This window comes from Podarcis erhardii (genome assembly GCF_964252035.2).
Source record: "Podarcis erhardii genome assembly, chromosome: 4".
Classification (NCBI taxonomy): domain Eukaryota; kingdom Metazoa; phylum Chordata; class Lepidosauria; order Squamata; family Lacertidae; genus Podarcis; species Podarcis erhardii.
Genome location: NC_138508.1, coordinates 66,709,748 through 66,733,684, shown reverse-complemented (window position 1 = coordinate 66,733,684; position 23,937 = coordinate 66,709,748). Strand labels below are relative to the sequence as shown.

Below are 23,937 nucleotides of genomic sequence, written 5' to 3'. Positions count from 1 at the left end.
AAAGCCCTGAATGAATTATTTACTAGCCTAACAGCATTAAAAATAAATATGTCACATAAAATGATTTAGTTCCCCCTATGCAAAACTATTCCATATGGAGCAGCAGCTTCCTGCTAGGAAATGACAGTCCCTAAATACCAAATGCCCTTGGGTTATAATGTGACAGCAAGGAATGACTCATTCTTTAGATCAGCTAAGGATATTCTTGACATTTTAATAATTTCCATCCATCAGACATTGTCCATCCACAGAAAAGTGACAGAAGAGGACAGTTTCTGTATGCAAAAGATTAGTCTCTAACATGGGTCCCAAACCCTTCTTGCTAGCAAAAAGAAATGATTTTTTAAAATAAAAAAACCACAATTATTTGGGAAGCGACTGTACAAAACTAAGTTTAAAAAGCTTACTGAAAATGTTACAACACTTTGTTTTACTGAGTATTTTCAGTTTGATATAGGTTTAAAAAGAAAATAAAAAGTCAGTTCAGTTTGGAAATGGCTGTGTAATTACCATTTTTTAAAATAATTGAAAAAATTAATAAGCCTATTGATTCAAAACAGACTACATTGTTGCAAAAATTTCCAAACAGGTAGGTGACTAAAGCTGGACACACACACACACACACACACACACACACAAAAAAAAAAAAAATATAAACAAAGAATAACTTCTGTAGTGCAATTATTTTGAAGAAATACTAGAGTTTGGAAATACCGCTTGTTTGTTTTTGTAAGAAACTGAGCAATGTGGGAAGGGGTGGGAAAGAGAAAATAGATCAGAGTTCAGCAACATGATGCCTGTGGGTGCATCACGTACTTGAGGTCTTCTCCTGGAACCCACAAATCACCTGAGCCCTACACACACACACACACACACACACACACACACACACCAACTGAAATGTACACCAAGCCGAAGGCGAAAGTTGGTCTAGTTCAGGGGTAGATCCAGCCCAATCACCTTCTCAATCCGGCCCATGGACGGTCCAGGAATCAGCGTGTTTTTACATGAGTAGAATGTGTGCTTTTACCATATTTTTCGCTCTATAGGATGCACTTTTCCCCCTCCAAAAATTAAGGGGAAATGTGTGTGCGTCCTATGGAGCGAATGCAGGCTCCTTGGCTTCAGTGAAAGCAAAGCGAAGCCTCCAAAGCACAGAGGGACCACTCCCTCTGCGCTCCTTGGCTTCACGTTGCTTTCGCTGAAGCTTGAAGCCTTCGGAGTGCAGCGCGAGTTCCTGCTGCGTTCCGGAGGCTTCAGGTTTCTTTTTCTGAAGCCGGGAGAACAAGACTCTCCTGGCTTCAGCAGAGAGGGAGAGCTGCGCAGTGCCCCTTCACCCAAGCGGGAGGAGAAATGGAAGGGGCTCCGTTTCTCCTGCCGCTTCGCTGAAGGGGCGCTGAGCAGAGAGGGGGAGAATTTTTTTTCTTGTTCTCCCCCTCTAAAACAAGGTGCACCCTATGGCCGGGTGCATCCTATAGAGCGAAAAATACGGTGTTTAAAATGCACCTCTGGGTTATTTGTGGGGTCTGCCTGGTGTTTTTACATGAGTAGAATGTGTGCTTTTATTTAAAATGCATCTCTGGGTTATTTGTGGGGCATAGGAATTTGTTCATATATTTTTTTCAAAATATAGTCCGGCCCCCCCACATGGTCTGAGGGACAGTGGACCAGCCCCTTGCTGAAAAAGTTTGCTAACCCCTGGTTTCACAACCACCCCCTCAGTCAGCCCATCAAAGATTCCTCCACTGTTGCTTACACATGCAACTCCTTCCAAGTAAACCTATGTGATGCCACATCTTTCTTTTTAATCCTTCCTCAAAACCCTTTAAGTCCTGATTCCCTACTGAAACCAAGCCTAAGTAACTGTAACTGAACCGAAAGCATATTCTTCCAGTTACGTGCACCTCCCTCCCTCCCTTTCTATCTTTCCCCCACGCAAATTTTAAGGTTGTTGGGTTTTTTTTGCTTGTTATTATTCAAAGCGCAGTGCATTTTGAAGGTGCTGTATTAATACGAATAAGAAATGAATATAGGTAATACATGTAAACAAACTGTAAAGTGCGACAAGACACAAGGATAGAGGTTATAATGCACTGTAAACTGTACATAACGCTGACTCTGAAATTTAGTAATCCCAAATTGAGCCAGTCTTGCGCCATATTGTATGAAATGGTGCTATTAATTTAAGCCAATAAAAGGTTACAAATGAAAATGCATTATTCATGAAACACATACATAGTAAACATCCATCATGATATTAGCAATCTAGCATAGGGTATTGTTCCAACATCAAGCACTGAAGTAATGCTTGCCTTCATAGGAACAAAATAAAAATTGAGGATTCATGTACTGAGCCAAAGATTTCTTGGTTTAACTTCTACTGATTTTATCGTGCATGCTATTTTTTATTCAGCTGAACACATTTTAAATGGTTTGCTGCTTTTTAAGTACCACAATCACATATTTTTCATAGGGTTATGGTATCACAGAGTTATTTGGGATTTTATGCACAGTAAATTCTGTCCAACCACTCCCCTCTTAGATAGCAAAGAATCCCACAGGCCACATAAAACGTCCTACATGTATGCTGAAGTACTGGTCACTGTTACAAGACAACTGTTACAGACACTGTTACTGAATCTTCCTTGGATTGTCTATTATTTTATTATTATTTATTAAATTTGTATACTGCCCTTCATCTGAAGATCACAGCAGTTCACAACATAAAAATACAAAATAAGAACACATACATCCACTGAACCAACAATGGAGTACTTTTCTAAGCATATGAGTGCTACTTACTTCTCCAACCACCTCTATGATATCTCCAACTTTCAACTCTAGTTCATCTTCATTCTGAGGCATATAACTGAAAGCCACCTGACATCTTCTCCGCCTATTTCGATCACCTACATAAAAAGTTAAAAACATTATTAATTATAACATTTGTGCTTAAACTATCAACTGCACTACAAAGTAGTTAGCTATGCTGCCCTTTCTCAACACACGTCTGAAAATTACTACAGCAACAACAAATGCAGTATATTTACAGAGTATGAGCTTCACAAACTTCAGGGAAAAGGAAACAGGTGAGGAGGGGGTAGAGAGAGAGGATTGTCCTAGTCACAGCTGGACCTCCCATGAGGCAAGGTGGGGAGGTCGTCTAAGGCAGATTTGGGGTATGCTGCTCACCACCCTCATTTCCCACATAGGTGCATCCTCCCCTCCCCTGTGCCCCACCTCCTCCACTTTTGCTGAAGGTACGCTCTGCCACAGAAGGTAGTGAGTGTGCCTGCGGCAGAAGACAGTGGTGTGATGGCAGCAGGGTGCGCCCACAGCAGAGGAGACTGCAACGGAGGTGGGTTTGGGAAGAGAGATTGGTTCAGTCGCACTGGGCATGGAGCCTTAGGGACTCTGCAGGCGACGCTGTAACTACGGTGTTGAATGGAAGGCGAGGGGGGCTAATTTTTGATGTCCCACAGGACGCAGCTGAAATTTGAGACACCAAGGTCCACCACAACTTCAGCAGGTGGAGGGGGAGGTTGTTCTAAGCGACCATAGCTCCATCTCCCTCCAACTTACAGAATGTGACTACCGGTATATGCAATGTGGAGCAAAAACCTACAAATGGTTCCAAGACTGTTGCCTTCTATGATTTGGAAGGTGACAGAGTGCAGGCAGAGCTGACACACTCATCTCTACAGTACATTCTACACTCATCTTCATTTGTCTACTTTCCCTTTTTGGGATTTCTGAAGAGGGCTGTGGTTATCTTAATTTCATTAAGAAAGCTATACTCTACTGCCTCCTTGCCCAAGATTTTCAATTCCAAAAAAGTTACTGCCTTTTGTAAAATAAACAAATGTCCTTTTAACTACTAGGTTTTATGAAAGCATCCATTCAATTATACGAAATAGCCTGCTTCTCTATCCCACTTGCAAGTAAACATGAGCTTTTTATTTAACCTCCTATTTTATTTAACCTCCTATTCAAATTAGGTATTCTCTTAGTGAATGAAATTATTTTTCGTTGAATTATAGAGCAAGTTCCTCCTCAGCTAGAAGTGTGTAGGTCACACGCATGTGGGGCTCTAATTGCCACCTAACCTATGACATTCCTGAAGGAGCTCTCGGAATAAAAGCAAACAACAGTTACTGACGCAGCAGCACAGGTCAGCTCAGCATGTCAGTTTATACCGCTAACCATTCTGAAGAAAACACTCACAAGGAAGAACACTCAATTGCACTCCTCATGTTAAATTCTTATTATTACTTTTGATGGCAGCAGAACAATTGCTACAATCAAAAGGTAACCCTACCATACAAAAGGGGTATTTTTTATACTGCTTTGTTATTTGATGATTAACCCAACCCTTTGAACTGTGCCAGCAAAAGCAAGCCATGAAAGAAGTGACACAAAAGTCCAGGTATAAAAATCACTGGCTTAATATTATTAGCTAGGTCAGGTATCCAAAAAAGTGTGAGAAATACGAGTATTAACCTGTCCTTTTTATATGGCCCTGTAGTAAATATTTGAGGGTGATACAAGCAACATCCACACCGCTGGGGTTCCAGAATGCTGACAAAAACAAATTCGATGCATTTTGGTGCAAAGACCCATTTCTACCCACAACAAAGAAGGGGGGGAGAGAGAGCGGGGGGAGAGGGGAGACAGAAGTGAACAGCAAGGATTGTCCCTCTGTGATCCACCCATTGAGAATCAATAGAGACATGATATTCGTGAGTTCAGCCTTACAATTAGGGATGAAAGAGGAATTAGTTTGGTCTCCTTTTCAAAGCTGACGGGCCTGACAAGTCTGAACCAGGTTGTGGATTGGAACACAGCAGTAATAATAATAATCATCATCATCATCATCATCATCATCATCATCTTGATGAAAAAAGATGTGTACAAATACAGGGTGAGTCTTTTAAAAGAGGCCCCATGGATACAGAGTACACATGTTCCACTGGGCCTCATCTTGTATTACAGATGAATTCAACGGAAAGCACTGAGAAGTGTGTAGATTAGAAACTACAGTGGTACCTCAGGTTAAGTACTTAATTCATTCCGGAGGTCTGTTCTTAACCTGAAACTGTTCTTAACCTGAAGCACCAGTTTAGCTAATGGGGTCTCCTGCTGCTGCCGCTGCGCCGCCAGAGCACAATTTCTGTTCTCATCCTGAAGCAAAGTTCTTAACCTGAAGCACTATTTCTGGGTTAGCGGAGTCTGTAACCTGAAGCGTATGTAACCCGAAGCGTATGTAACCTGAAGTACCACTACTTATTTTACATAGAAAAACATGTACAGAATGCTTACAACACAAATGCCGACTTTTTACGTGCTCTTTCAGCATTAAAATGGGATGGAACAGACCTATCATTGAGTACCATTAAGGCTAAAGCGGGACATAAATAGCTGTTCAGTCCATCCTTTCTTTATGTTCATGTGCAGCTTATGTAGGCTAATGCCAAACTTCACTGTGCTATTTGGCTGGCTGCCTGTTGACAGAACTGGAAAGAAATTTTACCAACCCTGAAGATCGGTGGTGCCTTTGCTGATTGCTAGAGCTGTCAGCCTAGGACTTGCTGGTCAGAAGGTCGGCGGTTCGAATCCCTGCGACAGGGTGAGCTCCCGTTGCTCGGTCCCTGCTCCTGTCAACCTAGCAGTTTGAAAGCACGCAGTACAAGTAGATAAATAGGTACCGCTCCGGTGGGAAGCTAAACGATGTTTCCATGCGCTGCTCTGGTTCGCCAGAAGCGGCTTAGTCATGCTGGCCACATGACCTGAAAGCTGTACGCTGGCTCCCTTGGCCAATAAAGTGAAATGAGCGCCGCAACCCCAGAGTCGGGCATGACTGGACCTAATGGTCAGGGGCCCCCTTTACCTTTTAGAGCTGTCAGCAGGGCATTAGCCAGAGAGGACAGTGGGTGGGTGAGCGTGATCTCATTGCAAGCTCTGATGTGGGGTCTCTTAAGGGCCTCAGGAGATTGGAGATAAAGATCTGTTCATTGAGGGCTGGCTACCAGATGCATCCACACAATTGTGACTCTCGACAGCATAGAGGACTTTGCGGCATCATCTGCCATAAAGCCATTCTTCCTCTCAGGTTTATGCAGCAGACTTGTTTAGGGAACAATAATTATACAAAAATGATATAAGCAGTACATAAATGTTGTGGAATATTTTCAAATCAGTTTGGTGTGTTCCAAAACTACCTCTCCTTTACTCCCTGTTGTGGAAACGAATATATTTGTTCAGATTTGGTCTAATGTTTTCTTTATTGCTATTAACAAATAATTGGATCTCATAACATTCATTCAAATCACATTTTTGAAAATTAATATAATGTAAATCATATTAAATATTCTAATCTTAAAATGTTATATATTTAGCAATCCTGTAATCATTTCCCCATGCATACTGAAATATTCAAACCAAATCAAAATGTGTTTTAAGAACACTGTTCAAAATATGTAAGTAATTTAATTCTATTACTTCTGCACTATGCTAGTAGGTCTCCTTGGAAACTAGACCTTGTCTCTATAAGCTGTATATTTGAAGAGCTGGTTTTGCTTCCAGAAAAGAAAATTTGCATAGATACCAAAATGAGTCAAACACAGTTGAAAAAATATATGATGAAAACGCTTATTGGAAGGGCATGATAAATCAATTTAATTAGTATTTTAATTTTTTTAGTCCTAAGTAGTTATCCCTGAACATTTCAATTTCCCCACTGTATTTGAAGCAGGGGTATAAATTTAAGGAATAGATCAATCAAGCCAAAGTTTTAGTTGGTTCATTAATGTGAGGCAGTTTTAATCAATGGGGCTTTAATCTGCTCCTGTCTCAAACAATGGGGAAAAAAGTATACATAAAAATGGTAACCTTCCTTCTGAGAATTTGGAAATCATCAAATAGCTAAATATTTCATCTCTTTTACAGAAATTAATACACGTATGTGGGGGAAAGGCAACTGTTTTATGATCCTATTTTACATACCAAAAGAAACCTTATGAAGTTCCCATTCTTTAAATTGGTTCTCATGAATTCTCCCATGTCATTGTATTCAGTGTTGCAAAGCCCCAGATACAGGCAGTGAGTATTTTTTCTTTTCCAATATTTAGCACAGGTCATTCGTGGTTGCTAAAATAATATAGACAAGTAATACCTGCTTATTTGATCATAGTACATAAATATATTTTAGGAACTGTGGAAGGATCAGTGTTTTTGAAATGGTTGAACCTATTAAGGTTTTGGTAACATGCAAATGTACTTATAATCTAACTAATTGAGAAGCTTTGGAATCAATCCCTACAGAGAAATAGGTCTGGAAAAGTTACTAATTTTTCCAAGGGAAAAAAATGCTAAAATGCTATTTTCCAAAAATCTAACTAGAGTTCAAACTAAGGTTTTCATTACTCTGCCTCCAAAGGAATCATGCCTAAACATACAGCCTTCTGTTATGTTTTTTAGGTAATTAGATTTGCTAATAATATGTAGGTCAGCCTTGCTACTAATTCCTGAAATGGGAGTTTGCTTGGCCCATCATATTCTTCCTAATCTCCCTCCCTTTTTATCACCAACTCCAATAGATGTGGGAGCCCAAGAGAAGCAGAGGTAAGCATTTCTTTTCCACTGTAGTGGCAGGCTATACACATGGCTCTGTCTTCATAATGTCTTATGGGAGAAGGGATACTGAATTGCTTGTGCACAGTGGGAGCATGTCACAGCTCTCTTTTCTGATGCATATGCAACTGGCTCAGCGCTGCCTTTAGGCAGTGGGGTTGGGCTCAATTGTCCTTTGGGACCATTCCAGCAATTTCATTCTATGAATAAAACAACACCCTTTGCCTCTTGATTTATAGTCTTACACACCCAATGCATTTCCTGCCTGCGAAGCTTGACTTTTTTTTCCTCGCGGTACATAATCATTTCAAGTAAAAGGTTTCAAGATTATGTATTTGTTATCTTCCAATTACATTGTCATGTATTTTTCACGCCACATTGCAAGTTATCTGCTGTGAAGTGACACCACAGCCTGGCCTACAGATGCTTCAGGATGAGCAGCAGAAACACAACAGAAAAACGCCTAAAATTTTGACATCTGCTGGCATCATTCACATACTTTTAGGCATATGAATCTGGAATCATTAATTCTTGGGTGTCACTGTTAGAGTCTAATTTAGTTTGCCATTCAGAAAAATTCTCAAGACACCAACAAAAATGAGGCTATAAGGTCACCTGTTACATGTCTTTATCTCATCTTTTACAACCTGAAGAACTGTACACCATTTTGTGTCAAAAGTAAAAGTTGGAAAGAGCAGTTGGAGAGAGGTGTTGTTCTTCTTGTGTAAGCTTAATGATTTAATTAAAGGTAAAAGTAAAGGTAAAGGGACCCCTGACCATTAGGTCCAGTCGTGGCCAACTCTGGGGTTGCGGTGCTCATCTCGCTTTACTAGCCAAGGGAGCTGGTGTAGAGCTTCTGGGTCATGTGGCCAGCATGACTAAGCCGTTTCTGGCGAACCAGAGCAGCGCACGGAAACGGCGTTTACCTTCCCACCTTTTTATCTACTTGCCCGTTTGACGTGCTTTTGAACTGCTAGGTTGGCAGGAGCAGGGACTGAGCAATGGGAGCTCACTCCGTCGCGGAGATTTGAACCGCCGACCTTCTAATTGGCAAGTCCTAGGCTCTGTGGTTTAAGCCACAGTGCCACCCGTGTCCCTAATGATTTAATTACATGTACATTAAAAAGTAAATCGTGATACAGGCGACAATCCTTTTAGGCATGTCCAAATGATGTGCGACAGCCAACATGCGGGTCATTTTGGAATGAGGGAGGATTGGGGCGTAATGGGGTAGGGCATGCTTATACACTCCACCGATGCAGGCAGGGGTCAGGTACGGAATCCCCGCGCAAAATGGCCACCACCTGTATAAGTTATCCAAATATCTCTCCCTCCCCCCACACAGAAAATTCTGTAGAAATCTAGAAAAAAATGTTCTTTGTGGGGGGAAATGGCAGGTTTCAAATATTTGAAAAAGATAGATGGAGACTACAGAAACTGTAAAGAAAAACACAGTATCAAACTAGGTGGGCTTTGAAATGGGAAACCTATCAATAATAAAGAACATAAGGGAAAAAGAGAGGATCTTCCTGGTCATTTACATCCATTTGGCACCACCACCCTTTTAGTTAGAACATGTCTTGTAAGATGCCAAAAAATACCCCTATTACACGGATGGAGAGCCCTCCAGATGTTATTGTACACCAACTCCCATCAGTCCCAGCTAGCATGGTCAATAGTTAGGGATACCCGCTCAGGTGTGCAGTTTATGCAGCCGAGGGTGGATTTCTCTAATCTGCAAATTTATTTATTACACAAACATATTATGCTTTACCTAACTCTGGTCAAACAGATCAATTCTGCCCTTTACCTTAAAGTTTTAGTTGAGATAACATATGTGGATTTGAAGAATTAGGTGCATGCTAGAGAAGGATTCTTCAGCACAAATTAGCATATATTCTTCTGTGTTGCCTCTTGAGATAGAGTTTGGCATAGGAAACTAAAGGCAAAATGGCGGGGGGGGGGGAGCAAAGAAACAAACAATATGGCTTGTTCTGAAATTGGATTAGTATAATGCTGAGTTTTGGAGCCATTATTGTTAACATAGCTCTTTCACCTTTGGAGAAAATCTGGATTATAAATGCATTAATAAATAAAAATAAATCTAAGTACCATTATACAATCCAATCACAAAAATGATTCTTACTTAAAAGAAGTGCACTATTAAACTTTTCTTATCAGTGCAATTGCAGAGCTTTGACATAAATTCATATCTATTTAAAAATTCACCCTTTATAACCCTATATATCAGTATTTGGATTTTTTTAAAAGTATAACTGTCTGCTATAAAGAAAGATGTTTAAAAATGCACACGTCTTTAAGTAATTCACCAGCTTATTTTAGAAAGCAGCTGTAGAAAAACATTGTCACCAGATAACACACTTCAGCACTGTACTGTCTCCAAAGGAGAGACATGAATTTCTTAGCCAAAAAAATCTACATAAATAATCTATGAGTTCAATCAGGATCCAACTGCTATTCGAGTTTTTATCTGTGTCAAAGAATAACATGTGCTTAATGTATTATACTACAATGAAGATATCATTAATTACCATGGCAGACACTGACAGACCCAGACAAATGTATAGTATAAATCATCTCTGTCTAAGTCAGTAATTGAGAACTCAACCAATTGTGGCATTTGGATAAAAACTGCAGCTCTTACAAGCTTGTCATGGGCACACCAGTTAGGAAGCTTTATTATCAAGAACTTTATTCTCTCTCTCAAACAAGAAAGTAACAGCAGCCTCCCAACTCTACCCAGACACAACTAAGTCTAGTGCTACCTGAGGACATAACTAGATACAGTCGTAACTTAGTTTTCGAACAGAATGCGTTCCAGAAGTCCGTTCGACTTCTGAAACATTCAGAAACAAAGGTGTGACTTCCGATTGGCTGCAGGAGCGTACTGCAGCCAATCGGAAGTTGCAGAAGACATGCCAGACGTTCAGCTTCCGAAGCAAAGTTCACAAACTGGAACACCTACTTCCAGGTTTGCGACGTTCGAGTTCTGAGTTGTTCGTGAACTAAGCTGTTCAAAAACCAAGGTGCGACTGTAATGAGACTGTTCTCAGATAGTTTTTTTTTTTTTTTTTTTTTTACAACTCTTATTATTCAGTTGAGACAAGGCAAAAGTTGGGCTTATGGGCAGATGTCCTTCAAGTCTAATCCTCTCTCTTTGATCGCAGACTAAAAGTTGAAAAGACCAAAAAACAAACATGCTCCAAAACCTATTCACTCCTCAGAGGCCATGTGAGGAGGGGCATGGGTGCAACAAAGCCCTGCCTTTTGTGATGACTCGGAGGAAGGTTTCGCTAAAATTGGGAAGGAACACAGTACAGTGGTACCTCGGGTTAAGAACTTAATTCGTTCTGGAGGTCCGTTCTTAATCTGAAACTGTTCATAACCTGAGGTACCACTTTAGCTAATGGGGCCTCCCTGTACCGTCGCGTGATTTCTATTCTCATCCTGAAGCAAAGTTCTTAACCCAAGGTACTATTTCTGGGTTAGCGGAGTCTGTAACCTGAAGCATCTGTAACCCGAGGTACCACTGTATTGGGCTTACAGTCTCACTTTCCCCTACCTCCTCTTGCAATGTCTGAATGTTTCCATGTAGGAGTGAAAACTGCTCAGACATTCAATTAATGCAAAACAAATACTATACAATAAAGCAAGCGAACCTACTAACCTTATCATTGCAGCAATGGAACATAAAGAAAGAATGATGTCGTGGCCAAGAGCTAAGGAATCTTAAAATAGTTCCATCATGCAAAAGAACTCTGGACTATTTGAGCAGCAGCTTTGCATATCTCAGGGCAAAATAGCTTTTGAAACTGAGGGGTTACAATTAATAGTCTGCTGTTCAAAATCAATAGTTCCTTGGGCATCCATATACCCTCTTTAGATCCTATTCATTATCTGTAGATATATATCTATAAGGAGTATCTATAAGATGACCTATAGAATTAGGACTCAGGAGAAAGGCATTGCGTTGTATAACTAAACTACATTTGTAGCCTACAGAAGTGCTAGTTTAATGCCATTCACTTCAGTTAGCACATACTCCCACATGAACAATAAAATTCTCATTAGATTACCAAGCACCTAAGTGATTCCGAACTGCTTAAATAAAAATATTCTCCTTAGTACTGCGGGGGTGGGCAAAGAAAACTGTACCCCCACCACCACCCTTACTCAATGAACTAAGAATATGGTTAAATACTTAATTGAAAGTTAACCCAGTATCACTTAAACGGATCAACAGATAATATTTTTCCTTGTGCAAGGGATATAAATAAATGAAAGCCTGTTATTAGCATATTTTTAAAAATCTCAAAAACATTTTCAGTTCAAGACTGTAGACTATTTCATAGGGATACAATAGCAAGTTATTTATATTGCCTTCATCCTTAGCAACACATAACAGCAGTTGTTTTAATTTTTTTAAGGAACAGCTGATTTATCTCAAATGGAGTCTGAGAGAGCATATGACTAATATCTAAATACAAAATTGAGTATCTTTATATGCATTCTAATCATCAAAGAAAATACAGGCAATGACCAATTAATAGGCTTCTGAAAGATGAATATGCGTGCCAAACCCAGAGGTGACTGAAAATGTCACCAAACATGTTACAAAAAGGGCAATATGTCTAACAGATTATGTCCAGCTTAGACTCCATTAATTTTTGGAACAAAAAGTTAATGAAAATATTATATATCTATATCTATCTGTATATATATATTCCCTTAGGATTCTTTTGCTTTAATATAAGTGAGCAATTCTTAACTTTTTCTGTTAAACAGGCTAAAGTAAGATATTGACTAAAAATACAGGACAAAAGTATATCATTTATGAACATATTTTTTGTTTCGTTTTAAAGAATGAATTGTAAAAATATAGCATTCCAAAATGAATTGTTCTTCAATTGTTCAACAAATTGTTTTTCAATCATGCATTTCCTTATTTGTTTCCCATGATACTCAAGAACCTTTAAGGGCCTCTAACAAGAGGAGAAAAATGCATTCTTTGGGATATAGCCAACTAAGTTATATTCAAAATAGACCCCTTGCAAATTAATGCACTTTAGTAAATCATGTCCATTCAATCTGATAGGTCTGCTCTGAGTATGACTAATATTGGATACAGCCTTTTGACTCCACTAGCAATATTTTCATTCCTAAAAGTAGCAAACATTTTGGTATATGGATTAAAGGGAAAAAACCTTTGTGTTTTTTTCAGAAGACTGAAGAGGCAAACTTCCCGTTTGTATTTAGCGATATCTCACTATTTCTTTCCTCAGAAACTATCATTTAAAATATTTCACTTTATGTAGAAGATATAAATGCCCTGAAGGTTTTCTGTTTCAGCAATACAGATTATTTAGTTATGCTGATTTTATATTTATTTTTAATGATAATGGTTGTATGTATATTTGTTTTTTACTGATGTGTGACTTTTATTCGTGTTTTAAATACAATTTTATTTGAATATCACTGGGAGAATTTTCTGACTGAGCAGTTTAATTTCCCCCCTAAAAATATATATGAAGGTGTTATCCATAAAGAACAAAGCCTAGAACAGACAAGCTATCTGCGCAAATACATATATAAGCAGAGTACTGCATTGTATTTGGCATCAAGATAAATGAATCATTATGACACAACAGTGGGCTTTGTAAACCAATATAGCAGTGATTTCATTATGTTATTGAACATCTGCCACTTAAAATTAACCATGAGGGAAGCAAATGGTTATGGAATACCTCAGGGCCATACAGAAAAGAGGCTATCCCTAAAAAACATCAACGAAGAGGTGTGGGATTATCTGCATTGTCACTTTTTATCCAAACAAGCTGCTTGGTGTAACATGCTGTAGCATACACTAACACAGTAAAATGTGCATGTCCTGAACTCAGATCACTCACATGCATTTAAATCTAGAGCAAGTTTCCAAATGACTTTAGAAAATCCTGGGAGTCTCATTCATAGTTAAACTAGATTATACTTCAGAACAGAGAAAGATAACCATTACAACCAGGGGGTACTCAAGGGCACGCAGTACTGGCACTGTTGTTGCTGTTGTTGTTGTTGTTAAAAAGTGTGGCACTTACTGTACCAACTTCATGGTGAATACCAGCATGTATTTTTCTAGATAAAAAGCACTTGTTACAACTATTGTTCATAGAAAAGGAACAGTTTATTAGGAACTGGAATCAAAACATTTGCTCAGTAATATATGATCATACACTCAAGCTGGTTCAGAGAAAATGCTAAGCCAAACTATGGCTTAATATGAATGTGTGAGCATGAAGGGCCCCAGATAGGTTGACATAGCCCCTCTTCACATCTTACCACAAATGCAAACTTTTCCAGTAAAAAGACATTTTGCCTTGCTGTTCTAACCTGCATTCTCCATGCTGCTCACTATATACAGGAGAGAGAAAATTACTGTACTGTATTAGTGTACATGGTCTACCACAAGGGGGCAGCCACTGTAAAGGAGGAGGCCACATGACAATCCCCTAGCTCAGAGTTAGGATCAGCTTCAGAGCTTAGATACACAGACAAAAAGGGAGGAAAGCATATGTTGCCCAAGGGAAAAATAGAGGCTCCATCATAATTATTAAAAAATTACTGAATTGGTATGCTGGATGTCATAAACCTGTACATTCCATTTTCTGAATAAATACATTTTTTTATCGCAAGTACATAAGATCAAATATATTACATGACTGAACACAATGCATTTGCCATTGATGGAGAAATCATCAATTGCTTCATGGGTTAGAAGGACAGCATAATTTGGCTCTAGTGAAGATGTGATGACAGAAAACCAATTAAGAGTCACTTATTTTATTATTTAACAAGGAAATACCATTTGCGCGCTCTCTCTCTTATTTAGATTGTGGATGTCATTTAAATGCTTTCATAAACAAGTGCCCTGGATTTTTATAATGCATGGTAGAAATATGGGTTTAGGATTTTTAAAAAGTCAAACAGCAAAAGCCCAAATCTAAACAATATACAGGAATGTAATGGAAATGTCTCAATTTCTTTGGAACCTGTCTATAATGGTTGTTTTCTCCGCCCTACCCCCAATCCTATACATGTTTTATCAAATACATTGTTCCATATCAGCCTTTACTCCCTTCTGTCCCAGATACTGGATACCATTTTCACCTACCAAGAAACTGCCGCCTTCGGCTATAAATGGTTTCCCATGTGTGTGCATTTATTCCCTCAGTTGGTTCTCTCTAACAAGCACTGTCTCTTTCCACTGTAAACTACATGGCTGGCTGCTCCATGAATGGGCTCTTGGATTGACTTTTAGTTTCTTAGGCCAGTATGCATCTAAACAGTTCCGATAGGTAAAGGTAAAGGGACCCCTGACCATTAGGTCCAGTCGTGGCCGACTGGGGTTGCGGCGCTCATCTCGCTTTATTGGCCGAGGGAGCCGGCGTACAGCTTCCGGGTCATGTGGCCAGCATGACTAAGCGGCTTCTGGCAAACCAAAGCAGCGCACGGAAACGCCATTTACCTTCCCGCCGGAGCGGTACCTATTTATCTACTTGCACTTTGACGTGCTTTCGAACTGCTAGGTGGGCCGAAGCTGGGACCGAACAACAGGAGCTCACCCCGTCGCAGGGATTCGAACCGCCGACCTTCTGATCGGCAAGTCCTAGGCTCTGTGGTTTAACCCACAGCGCCACCTGCGTCCCAAAACAGTTCCGATAACCCAGGGTATTTTTCCTGCTCCCTCTCCTCTCCCCACATGCCACCTAAATGTTCCCCAGGACATATTTAGGGGATGCACAGGGAGAGGAGAGGGAAGTTCTGTTGCCACAGACAAAAGTGCTTGAGCTGGAGGAACTTCTTGGCTTAGTGTCCTGACACAGACATTTCATGTTTAATCTCATCTCTCATGCAGCATTCACACTGGCCACAAGTCTGGTAAGAGAAAGTGATACACTTCTCCTTAACAGTTTCCTCAATGCAACTCATTACAGGAACAGAATGTAACTTGCCGGCTCTACAAAGATGAGATTGTTGATCTGTGTCTCTCTGGCTCTCATTCTCATCGCCATCATTTTATGCCTATAAATTACAATGCAGGCAGAGCAGATGCTTCAGGGTACTGTTGCAAGTGGCCTACCCTCGGGTTTAAAACTGGAAATGAAATTCCAAAAACTTTTCAAGCTCCTCTCTCTGTGTTCAGCATTGAAACACATTAACAGAAATCGAACCAAAGAATCATGGCCGTGTCAGGAATGTAGTATCCTTTAAATTCCTCCAAGAATGAAAAGACCTGCAAATGATCCGGCTGCTCCTTCAGCCTGAAGATCAATAAAATTGAAAAAGAGGGCCAGAACTACCAGCTATCTGCTAGATTCTAGACAGATGATTAAGGTCAAAGAGTGTCCTATATATTTTCTACTAATAAATGATGCAAAGAGGAAGCTGAAGCCCAAGATAGGAAGCGGTGGTAAGGGAACATCTAGCTACTTTGCATAAATTCAAATCTCCAGTGCCTTATGAACTTGATGGATCAGGGAAATGCTGAGGTACATAGTGTATCTTGATTTCAGTAAGGGTTTTGACAATGTCCCCCATGATATTCTTGCAGAGAAGCTGGCAAATGTAGACTGGACAAGATAAGTGTTAGGAGGGGTTGAAGTTGGTTGACTTGCCAAAGCCAAATAGTGCTCATTAATGGTCCCTCGTCATTCTGGGAAAAAGTGACAAGTGGGGTGCTGTAGGGTTTTGTCCTGGGTCCGTTGTTGTTCAACATCTTTATAAATAACTTGGATGAAGGAATTGAGGGTATGCTCATCAGATTTGCAGATGACATCAAATTGGGAGGGGTGGCCAATGCCACTTAAGACAGAATCAGAATTTGTGCTTAATGTTAACAGACAGGAGAACTGGGCAAAAACCCACAAAATGAATTACAATGGGGACAACTGTAAGGTTCTACACTTAGGCAGGAAGAACCAGCTGCACAGATAAGATAGGGGACACGTGGCTTGCCAGCAGTATGTAAGAAAAAGACCTAGGGGTCTTACTAGACCACAATATTAACATGAGTCAACTGTGTGATGCTGCACCAACAGAAGTATAGCGTCCCAAGCAAACTTCCATATGCAGCTGGCACAGACCAGAAATGGGAATGATGAGTCAATCCTTAAAACTGTCTGGGTCCAAACTATCAGGACCCATGTTGAAGTTGCAAGGAGTCAGAGGGCTTGATCCATCATTTTTTAAAAGCACATTTGATACCATGCTACATTTCATTTCCTCATCATTTTTCTACCTTGTACAAGTCTTAGTACAATCATTTAGAATAGTCAATTTTCCTGTTTATCCAGCTTTCCTTTGCTTTCTGACATACTGTGACATTTAAAAATCTCTTACATAAAAGTGAACTTGCAGGAGACATTAAAAATTAAATGGTTAGTACAAGCCCAGGCATACCAAAACACTATTAAAAATTGCTAGGATTTAACAGGATGTACTTCCTTTCCATTTTAGTGCCCCAGATAACAGAGGCCCAGCTGCCACAGACCATATGGAGCCTTCTATTACTTGCACAAGCGTAACCCAAAAAACACAATGCCAAGTCTTTTAGAACACTGAAAAGATAATGCAAAAATTCCACAGGCAAAATGTATCAGAATCTTTGCTTTTCAGGGCATATATTCTAGTACTGTACATATTCATCAAACATCTCATATCACATGGTTTAGAGGGGGGGGGGTTTGTTTTCTTTTCCCCCAACACGACTCTCCTACCTGGGACCTTATATAGGTAACTAATAGGACTTCTAAGTACTGTCTTGTTCTTTCTAATCTGCCATAGATCACCTACTTATCTGCAATACTTTATGGATTTTATCCCCTTGTCTAACTAAATCATATTCTGCAACAGAGGTGGTTTCTTTGGTGGAGGGAGGGACTTTCACTTACTGCTATGTTTAATTCCTCTCATTATATAATATTCTATCTACTATATATTTTGGGAAGTTGTTTGCTTGCTATGTGTTTGATAAGATATAAGCAAATTTTGCATGATGGTTCCGGAGTTTCATGATCAGGTTTTCATCTAAGTTAGGATACAACTGGATGCCATTTTGAATCAAGATAGTGGACTGAACCTTTCTGACTGCATTGATCCTTAGAATTCCTGAACAATGCCGGGTATGATGCTGCTAGTTTCTTACGTATATAGGATGATTGTTGGTTTCACAGACTGCCTGGATTCACTCCTTTGGGTTGAGTTTCCTTTGATTGGTGGCTCAATAGCCTAATACAGTGGTATCTCGGGTTACAGAGGCTTCAGGTTACAGACTCCGCTAACCCAGAAATAGTACCTCAGTTTAAGAACTTTACTTCAGGATAAGAACAGAAATCGCACGGCGGTGGCGCAGCGGCAGGCCCCATTAGCTAAAGTGGTACCTCAGGTTAAGAACAGTTTCAGGTTAAGAACGGACCTCCAGAACGAATTAAGTTCTTAACCCGAGGTACCACTGTACTGGTTTCTGGTAAGTATTTTTCCCTTAGTTTCCAGGAAGATTTTGACACAAACAAGCAGTTTGTGCCATGAATAGCACATTTCAAAGTTTCATAGTCACCAAGGACTTGGCTTTGAGATAAGAAACAGAAGCTGGTAAGCCTCCAAGGTAAAAAATACAACATTTGTTCTTGAAATAAAAATCCTTGAATGATTCCACACTCTCTGGAGAGCATCACACTATGATGCAACAAAAGGAAGGGGAAAACTGGTACTGAGATAATAAACTCAGCACGTTTCCAAAACATATATATATATATGGATAATATATGTGGGTAATGTAAAATGTATATAACCAGCATTGCCTACTTTGCACAATTAACTACCGAAGCATTTACTGTGCTTTTCTAGATAGCTATAAACAGTCACTCGCCAATTATGAACTTAGTATGGGGTGGTAAGTTGGTTATTTGAGCTGTTCTGTGCAAAAGAGCTGTTTTAGAAAAAAAATACTGCAAATGTGCCTTCAGCAACAACCAATGGAGAAAGGCACACTGCATCCTTTGAGCTGACAGAAGCAACACACATAAAGAAACGTGGCCACACAATGTGCTTCAGCACATCCACAGTTGGATAGCATGCACTTTTATATTGGATTTTCTTTCCTTATTGGATTATCTGCAAATTGGAAAAGGCTGAATTGGGGGCGGGGGGGGGGAGTGCAAGCTGCCACTTGGAGAAGAAAGATGTGTAGATACCACCAAAATGAAATGAAAAGATAGACACAAGTAGCTTCAGAAGGACACTAAACTCTGGTGTTGACAAGCCCTATGTTGCCATAAATCTACCTATAACGAGCTGCTCCTTGTTAAAATAATTGCACTCAATAATGAAGCTCTTTGGTTAAAGAAACACAAGTAATTCTGTACTTGATAAGAGAGTGATATCCTCATATGGGAAGACACAGTGACTGAATGTTTGAATTGGCTTTCATAAACCTGTTTGCCCATCTGATAACTTTTTCCACCCTTAATGTATACACATTTGTCCAGTGTATAATTTTATGGTTGGAAACATTCCAAATACCGTTTACCCTGGAGCTTTTACCGTAATTTAAAATATATTACCTTTTTTGGAGGCTCTAATAATTGTCTCAGACAACAGTAAAGGACTTCCATTGGAAACATCATGTATAGACTTTTCTGGTACTTTGATGACAGGACCTTCCTTCTTTGCTTCTTTTTTTATTTCCTGTATAAGAAACAGAAAGAAAGAAAGAAAGAAAGAAAGAAAGAAAGAAAGAAAGAAAGAAAGAGGGAAGAACTATTTAGAATGTTTAGGTATGAACTCTGAACCTAGGCCCCAGAGCATTACAAAACAAAGCAATGACAGACTAAAAGTAACACAAGTTAACAACAATATAAGTTAAACTCCAACCCAAATTAGTTTAACTGAAATAGTTTAATTTAAAATGCTGATTTTTTCTTTAAAAAGCATTTCCTTTTTAAAAAAGAAAAAAAATATTATTCAACAAATAATAAAAAGAAACATTAAAATGCAATAAAGCAAAGTGAAAAGCATTTATGCAAATACTAATAAAATTATGTAAAATCTAAATGAATGAGTAACTGTAAGTAATACAAGACAAAACAGGAAGAGGGCAGATTAGGGAAGGCTGCATTATCCCATGGACCACTGATTATCACACTTATACAGCCCAGTTTTAAAAAACTTGTAGAAGCAACCAAAACAAACAGAAAGCTGCCTTTGCAATGAAACTTAACAACTTCAAGGTTCAAAGTCTGTCTGCACATTTACTACATATGCACGCCAGAAATGGTCTTATAAAAGCTGGAACAACTCAGTTTGGGGAAAGATTGATATTTGTGTGTTATAACAAAAAAACAACAACAACCCCAAACCTGTTCCTGGTTGGTAGGCAGAAGGTGTAGAAGCACATGAATAAACTATGGATATTTTCTTAAAATATTTCTACCCTGTTCCCAAGGCCACCCTTCATCGACTTATTTGTGCCCTCAAATTGTGTCCCACCTCGCAAAGCTATGACTGCAGCTAAATTAGACTTTTCCTGCTCATGGTAATTTCCTGGTATACCTCCGGTTGGTTACGCAATACACTATAAATGAAAGCAATGAAACATGCTATGCCGTCAAGAATCTGAAACTTCACTGTTGGTAGATTCCGACCAGATTATAGATTGTGAGCAATGAACATGAAGTTTAATGTTCTACTTAAGAGTGCTATTCCTAAAACTTTACTTGCCTTTGACACTGAAAGTTCCAAAATCACAAAACTGATTATAATATTTTTATTATAGCCTTGACCTATGAGGCAACACTTATTGCTCTGAAAGCAGAAATAAGAGACCTCAATAAACAGAGCTCTAAAATCCGTTCCAATGGACTCTTGGTCAATGGAAAATGGTATTTTCCTATGAGCACATAGCAATTCTGTGGACAAGGCAGGGGCCTTCCTCCAACAATACTTAAGTTTTTCCTGGAGACATTTTCAGCTAGAGAAAACCCTCAAAACTGTACAGGGTAGTCTAAATGTGAAAGCTAGGTTCCTAAATTATCCCTATCTCCAAAATTCTGACAAACTGACCTGAAATCTCCAAATTTAACAAGCTTTAGGTATGTACATAGTACAGATTCGAAATTTCAGAAGTGTAATCTTGAAGTTTAATGAGTAATGAATTAATTTTATAGATTAACTGCTTGACAATGGTAAATGGTAAATGGTAAACTAACCTCTTCTGAAAGTGGTAGATAGCTTACAGGGTGGGGTAAACAAGAGAAGACTAGCAATTTTGTTAAATAATTATTTCTAACAATCATGGATTGTTTTCAGAATTTATTCCAGGGCATTCAAAAGCAGAATACCTATTTTTAGCTACTGTGTCTAAAGACACAACTTCCCTTCTATCAAAATATTTCCTCTTTTTCGGACTGGAAACTCAGCACCCTGATGATCAAATTAATCTGCTACAGAGGGAAAGCAAAAAACAAACTCAACAACCATTAATAAGGAAATAACGGGGGGGGGGGAGGATTCAGAGTTACGTGTAATAAAACCTTAAACCAAACTGTCAACATGTTATTTTCTTTTCTGATCTTTGTCTAAATGTTCTGTTAGTCTTGTGTAGATTATTAATCTATTATTCCCAACACCAGTTCAAAATTTGTATTTATATCTTTTACATATACATAAATAAATAAATGGGACGCGGGTGGCACTGTGGGTTAAACCACAGAGCCTAGGACTTGCTGATCAGAAGGTTGGCGGTTCGAATCCCCGCGACGGGGTGAGCTCCCATTCCTCAGTTCCTGCTCCTGCCAACCTAGCAGTTCAAAAGCACGTCAAAAGTGCAAGTAGATAAATAGGTACCGCTCCGGCGGGAAGGTAAACAGCGTTTCCATGCGCTGCTCTGGTTTGCCGGAAGCGGCTTAGTCATGCTGGCCACATGACCCAGAAGCTGTAGGCCAGCTCCCTCGGCCAATAAAGCGAGATGAGCGTCGCAACTCCAGAGTCGGTCACGGCTGGACCTAATGGTCAGGGGTCCCTTCACCTTTACCTTTACATAAATAAATAAATAAAGGTTTTTTTCTTACAGCAAATTCACACTATGATTTTTGCACAGTAAAAATCCAGGAAACTTTGCAATTGTCAATGCTGTGATAGGCTTTTTACACAAGTAGAGGCTTATATATTATGGGACTTACACCCATAATGGTTAGCTCAGTGCAAAGTAATAAGGTAAACAACAACTTAGAAATCCCAATTCCCAGCAAATATCAAAGCCAAAGAGGATACAAATATTATTAATAAATCAGAATGAGCTTCTAAGGAGAGGACAACATTTGCGCCTCCTCGTCTGCTGCAGGGACTGAGGAGACGGTGTGCCAGGCATGAGTTTTAGGGCCACTGGTATAGTGCCCAGCTATTCACACACAAATCTACTCATGAAGAGATGGAAGCTCATGTAATCACCTACACAGATCAGAGCCCGGCTAGATACTAGAAAGGGGTGAAGGGCTGAGCTCCTATGTTCTGAAAGCTTCCTAGAAGCTCTGTGCTCAAGTGCTCAATCTTTTCTGAACCAGATAATGGGGAACTTCAACAGATCTGTTCGGATGTGTCAGTTTTTTCAATGATTTTGGTTAAAACAATTCAAGGGGGGGGGGAAATACTGACAATTCTAGTCATATTCAATACAACTGATTCCTATGTTACGGGAGAACTACTGTGTCTCTTATGCTTTCAAACTAAATTCAGGCTTGGGGACATCACTAGGCCCAATACCAAGGAAACCCAAAAGACACTCTTCTCCAGCCCATAAGGGAAGTCATTCAACACAGGAGCCAGGCTTAACATATACTATATAGTTCTATTGTAAGAGAGCCACAGAAATCTGGGATACATTCAGCTTTCATTATCAGCATCTCACTCATGTAGAATAAAGCATCATGAAACACTAGGAAATCTCATGAAGAACATGATATAAACAAGCTTGACTAGAGGATAATGTGACATTTAATGATGTGTTGCATTGCTTTTGTCAGAGTGAATGAAGATTTCTGGTTATTTTATCATCATTCTTGTTTAACCAAGGGAGGTGGGAGCTATAAACATTTGGGTAGCAGAACAGCAACTCAAATGAAAATATGCAGTCCTTTGGAACAAATCCACAAGTTAAATTAATGTGAATAATTTATAGAATTACTGCAAGCTCTGGAAGCTCCCACACTGCATTTTACTACACTGTAATGACATAGCAGCTAATGGAGGGTAAGGAGAAAAGCAAAAATGAAAGAGCTGGTGTGTTGTGTTTTTAATGTGAATCTAGTAGGACCTCAAGGTTTCTGGAGAACAGCAGACACCAGTAAAGGTAAAGACAGAGGCCTACATGCTAGTGTTATTCCAAAATGAAATTGTTCCTTTCATATACTGCCAGTTCAGCAGCTCAGGTAAAAATTGGCTTCAAACTTCTCAAAGAAATGAGCTCTGAATGCACTGGGTAAGATGGTGAATGAATGGGGCAGACAGAGTTACTTTCTTTGAGCATGCTCCATAGCACCACTGGATCACCTATAATGCACTTCTATGAAAAGTGAATTTAGTCCTGGACACTATTCCCATTAAATCACATTAGGACCACAGATTTAAAGGTATAGAATAGGTATGAACAATCTATAGCCCTAGGACTGCATGGGACCATTAGCAAAATTATAAAAACCCTCTGCAAGCCATTAGTTCAAGAAGAGCAATGTACCTGCTTCACTCACAGAAAACAACAAGGAAGTGGCAGAGAGGGAGGGAAATGAACCCTGCTCACCTTTGGCTCTGGCCCCATTCACTACCCTTGAAGGAATGTGGCCTTCTACACAAATAATCTGTACCGGAGTTGGCAAATTTATGGAATCAGCAGACAAGACTTCTAAATAACATTTTGAATTGGAGCAAGCTGATATACGCTCTCTCATTAGTGCTAAATGTTTTGTAAGATCTTCCTAACTTCTTCATCCATGTCATACGCAAACAATGTTTTTCATGTGATCTTTTCTGCTTCAGGCACTGTGGTGTTTCTCCACAAAGTACAAGGTTTCTGTCCTTTCCTGTTAAAATACCTTCTTCCTTCCCGTTTTCCCCTTGAAACCATTGTTTCTAAACATTACTGTGTATTTCATTTCCCCCTTTAAAAGTTCTCTATAATAATCCTACCCTGGTGTATACTTTTCTTCACCCTCCATAATTGCATCTTTTCAGAAATGATGCTTT

General features: G+C 39.4%; 1 protein-coding gene across 4 annotated transcripts in view; it reads right to left on the bottom strand.

The window, feature by feature from the left end:
* The window catches only part of SH3KBP1 (SH3 domain containing kinase binding protein 1), a 140,710-nt gene that overhangs the window by 65,834 nt on the left and 50,939 nt on the right, over positions 1-23,937 (bottom strand). For all 4 annotated transcript variants that reach the window (XM_081859100.1, XM_081859102.1, XM_081859099.1 and 1 more), the window contains exons 3-4: positions 19,266-19,389; positions 2,803-2,909 (exon numbers count right to left, since the gene is read on the bottom strand). In XM_081859100.1, coding sequence (XP_081715226.1) covers positions 2,803-2,909; positions 19,266-19,389 — 231 coding nt within the window. The remainder of the gene's footprint in view (positions 1-2,802; positions 2,910-19,265; positions 19,390-23,937) is intronic.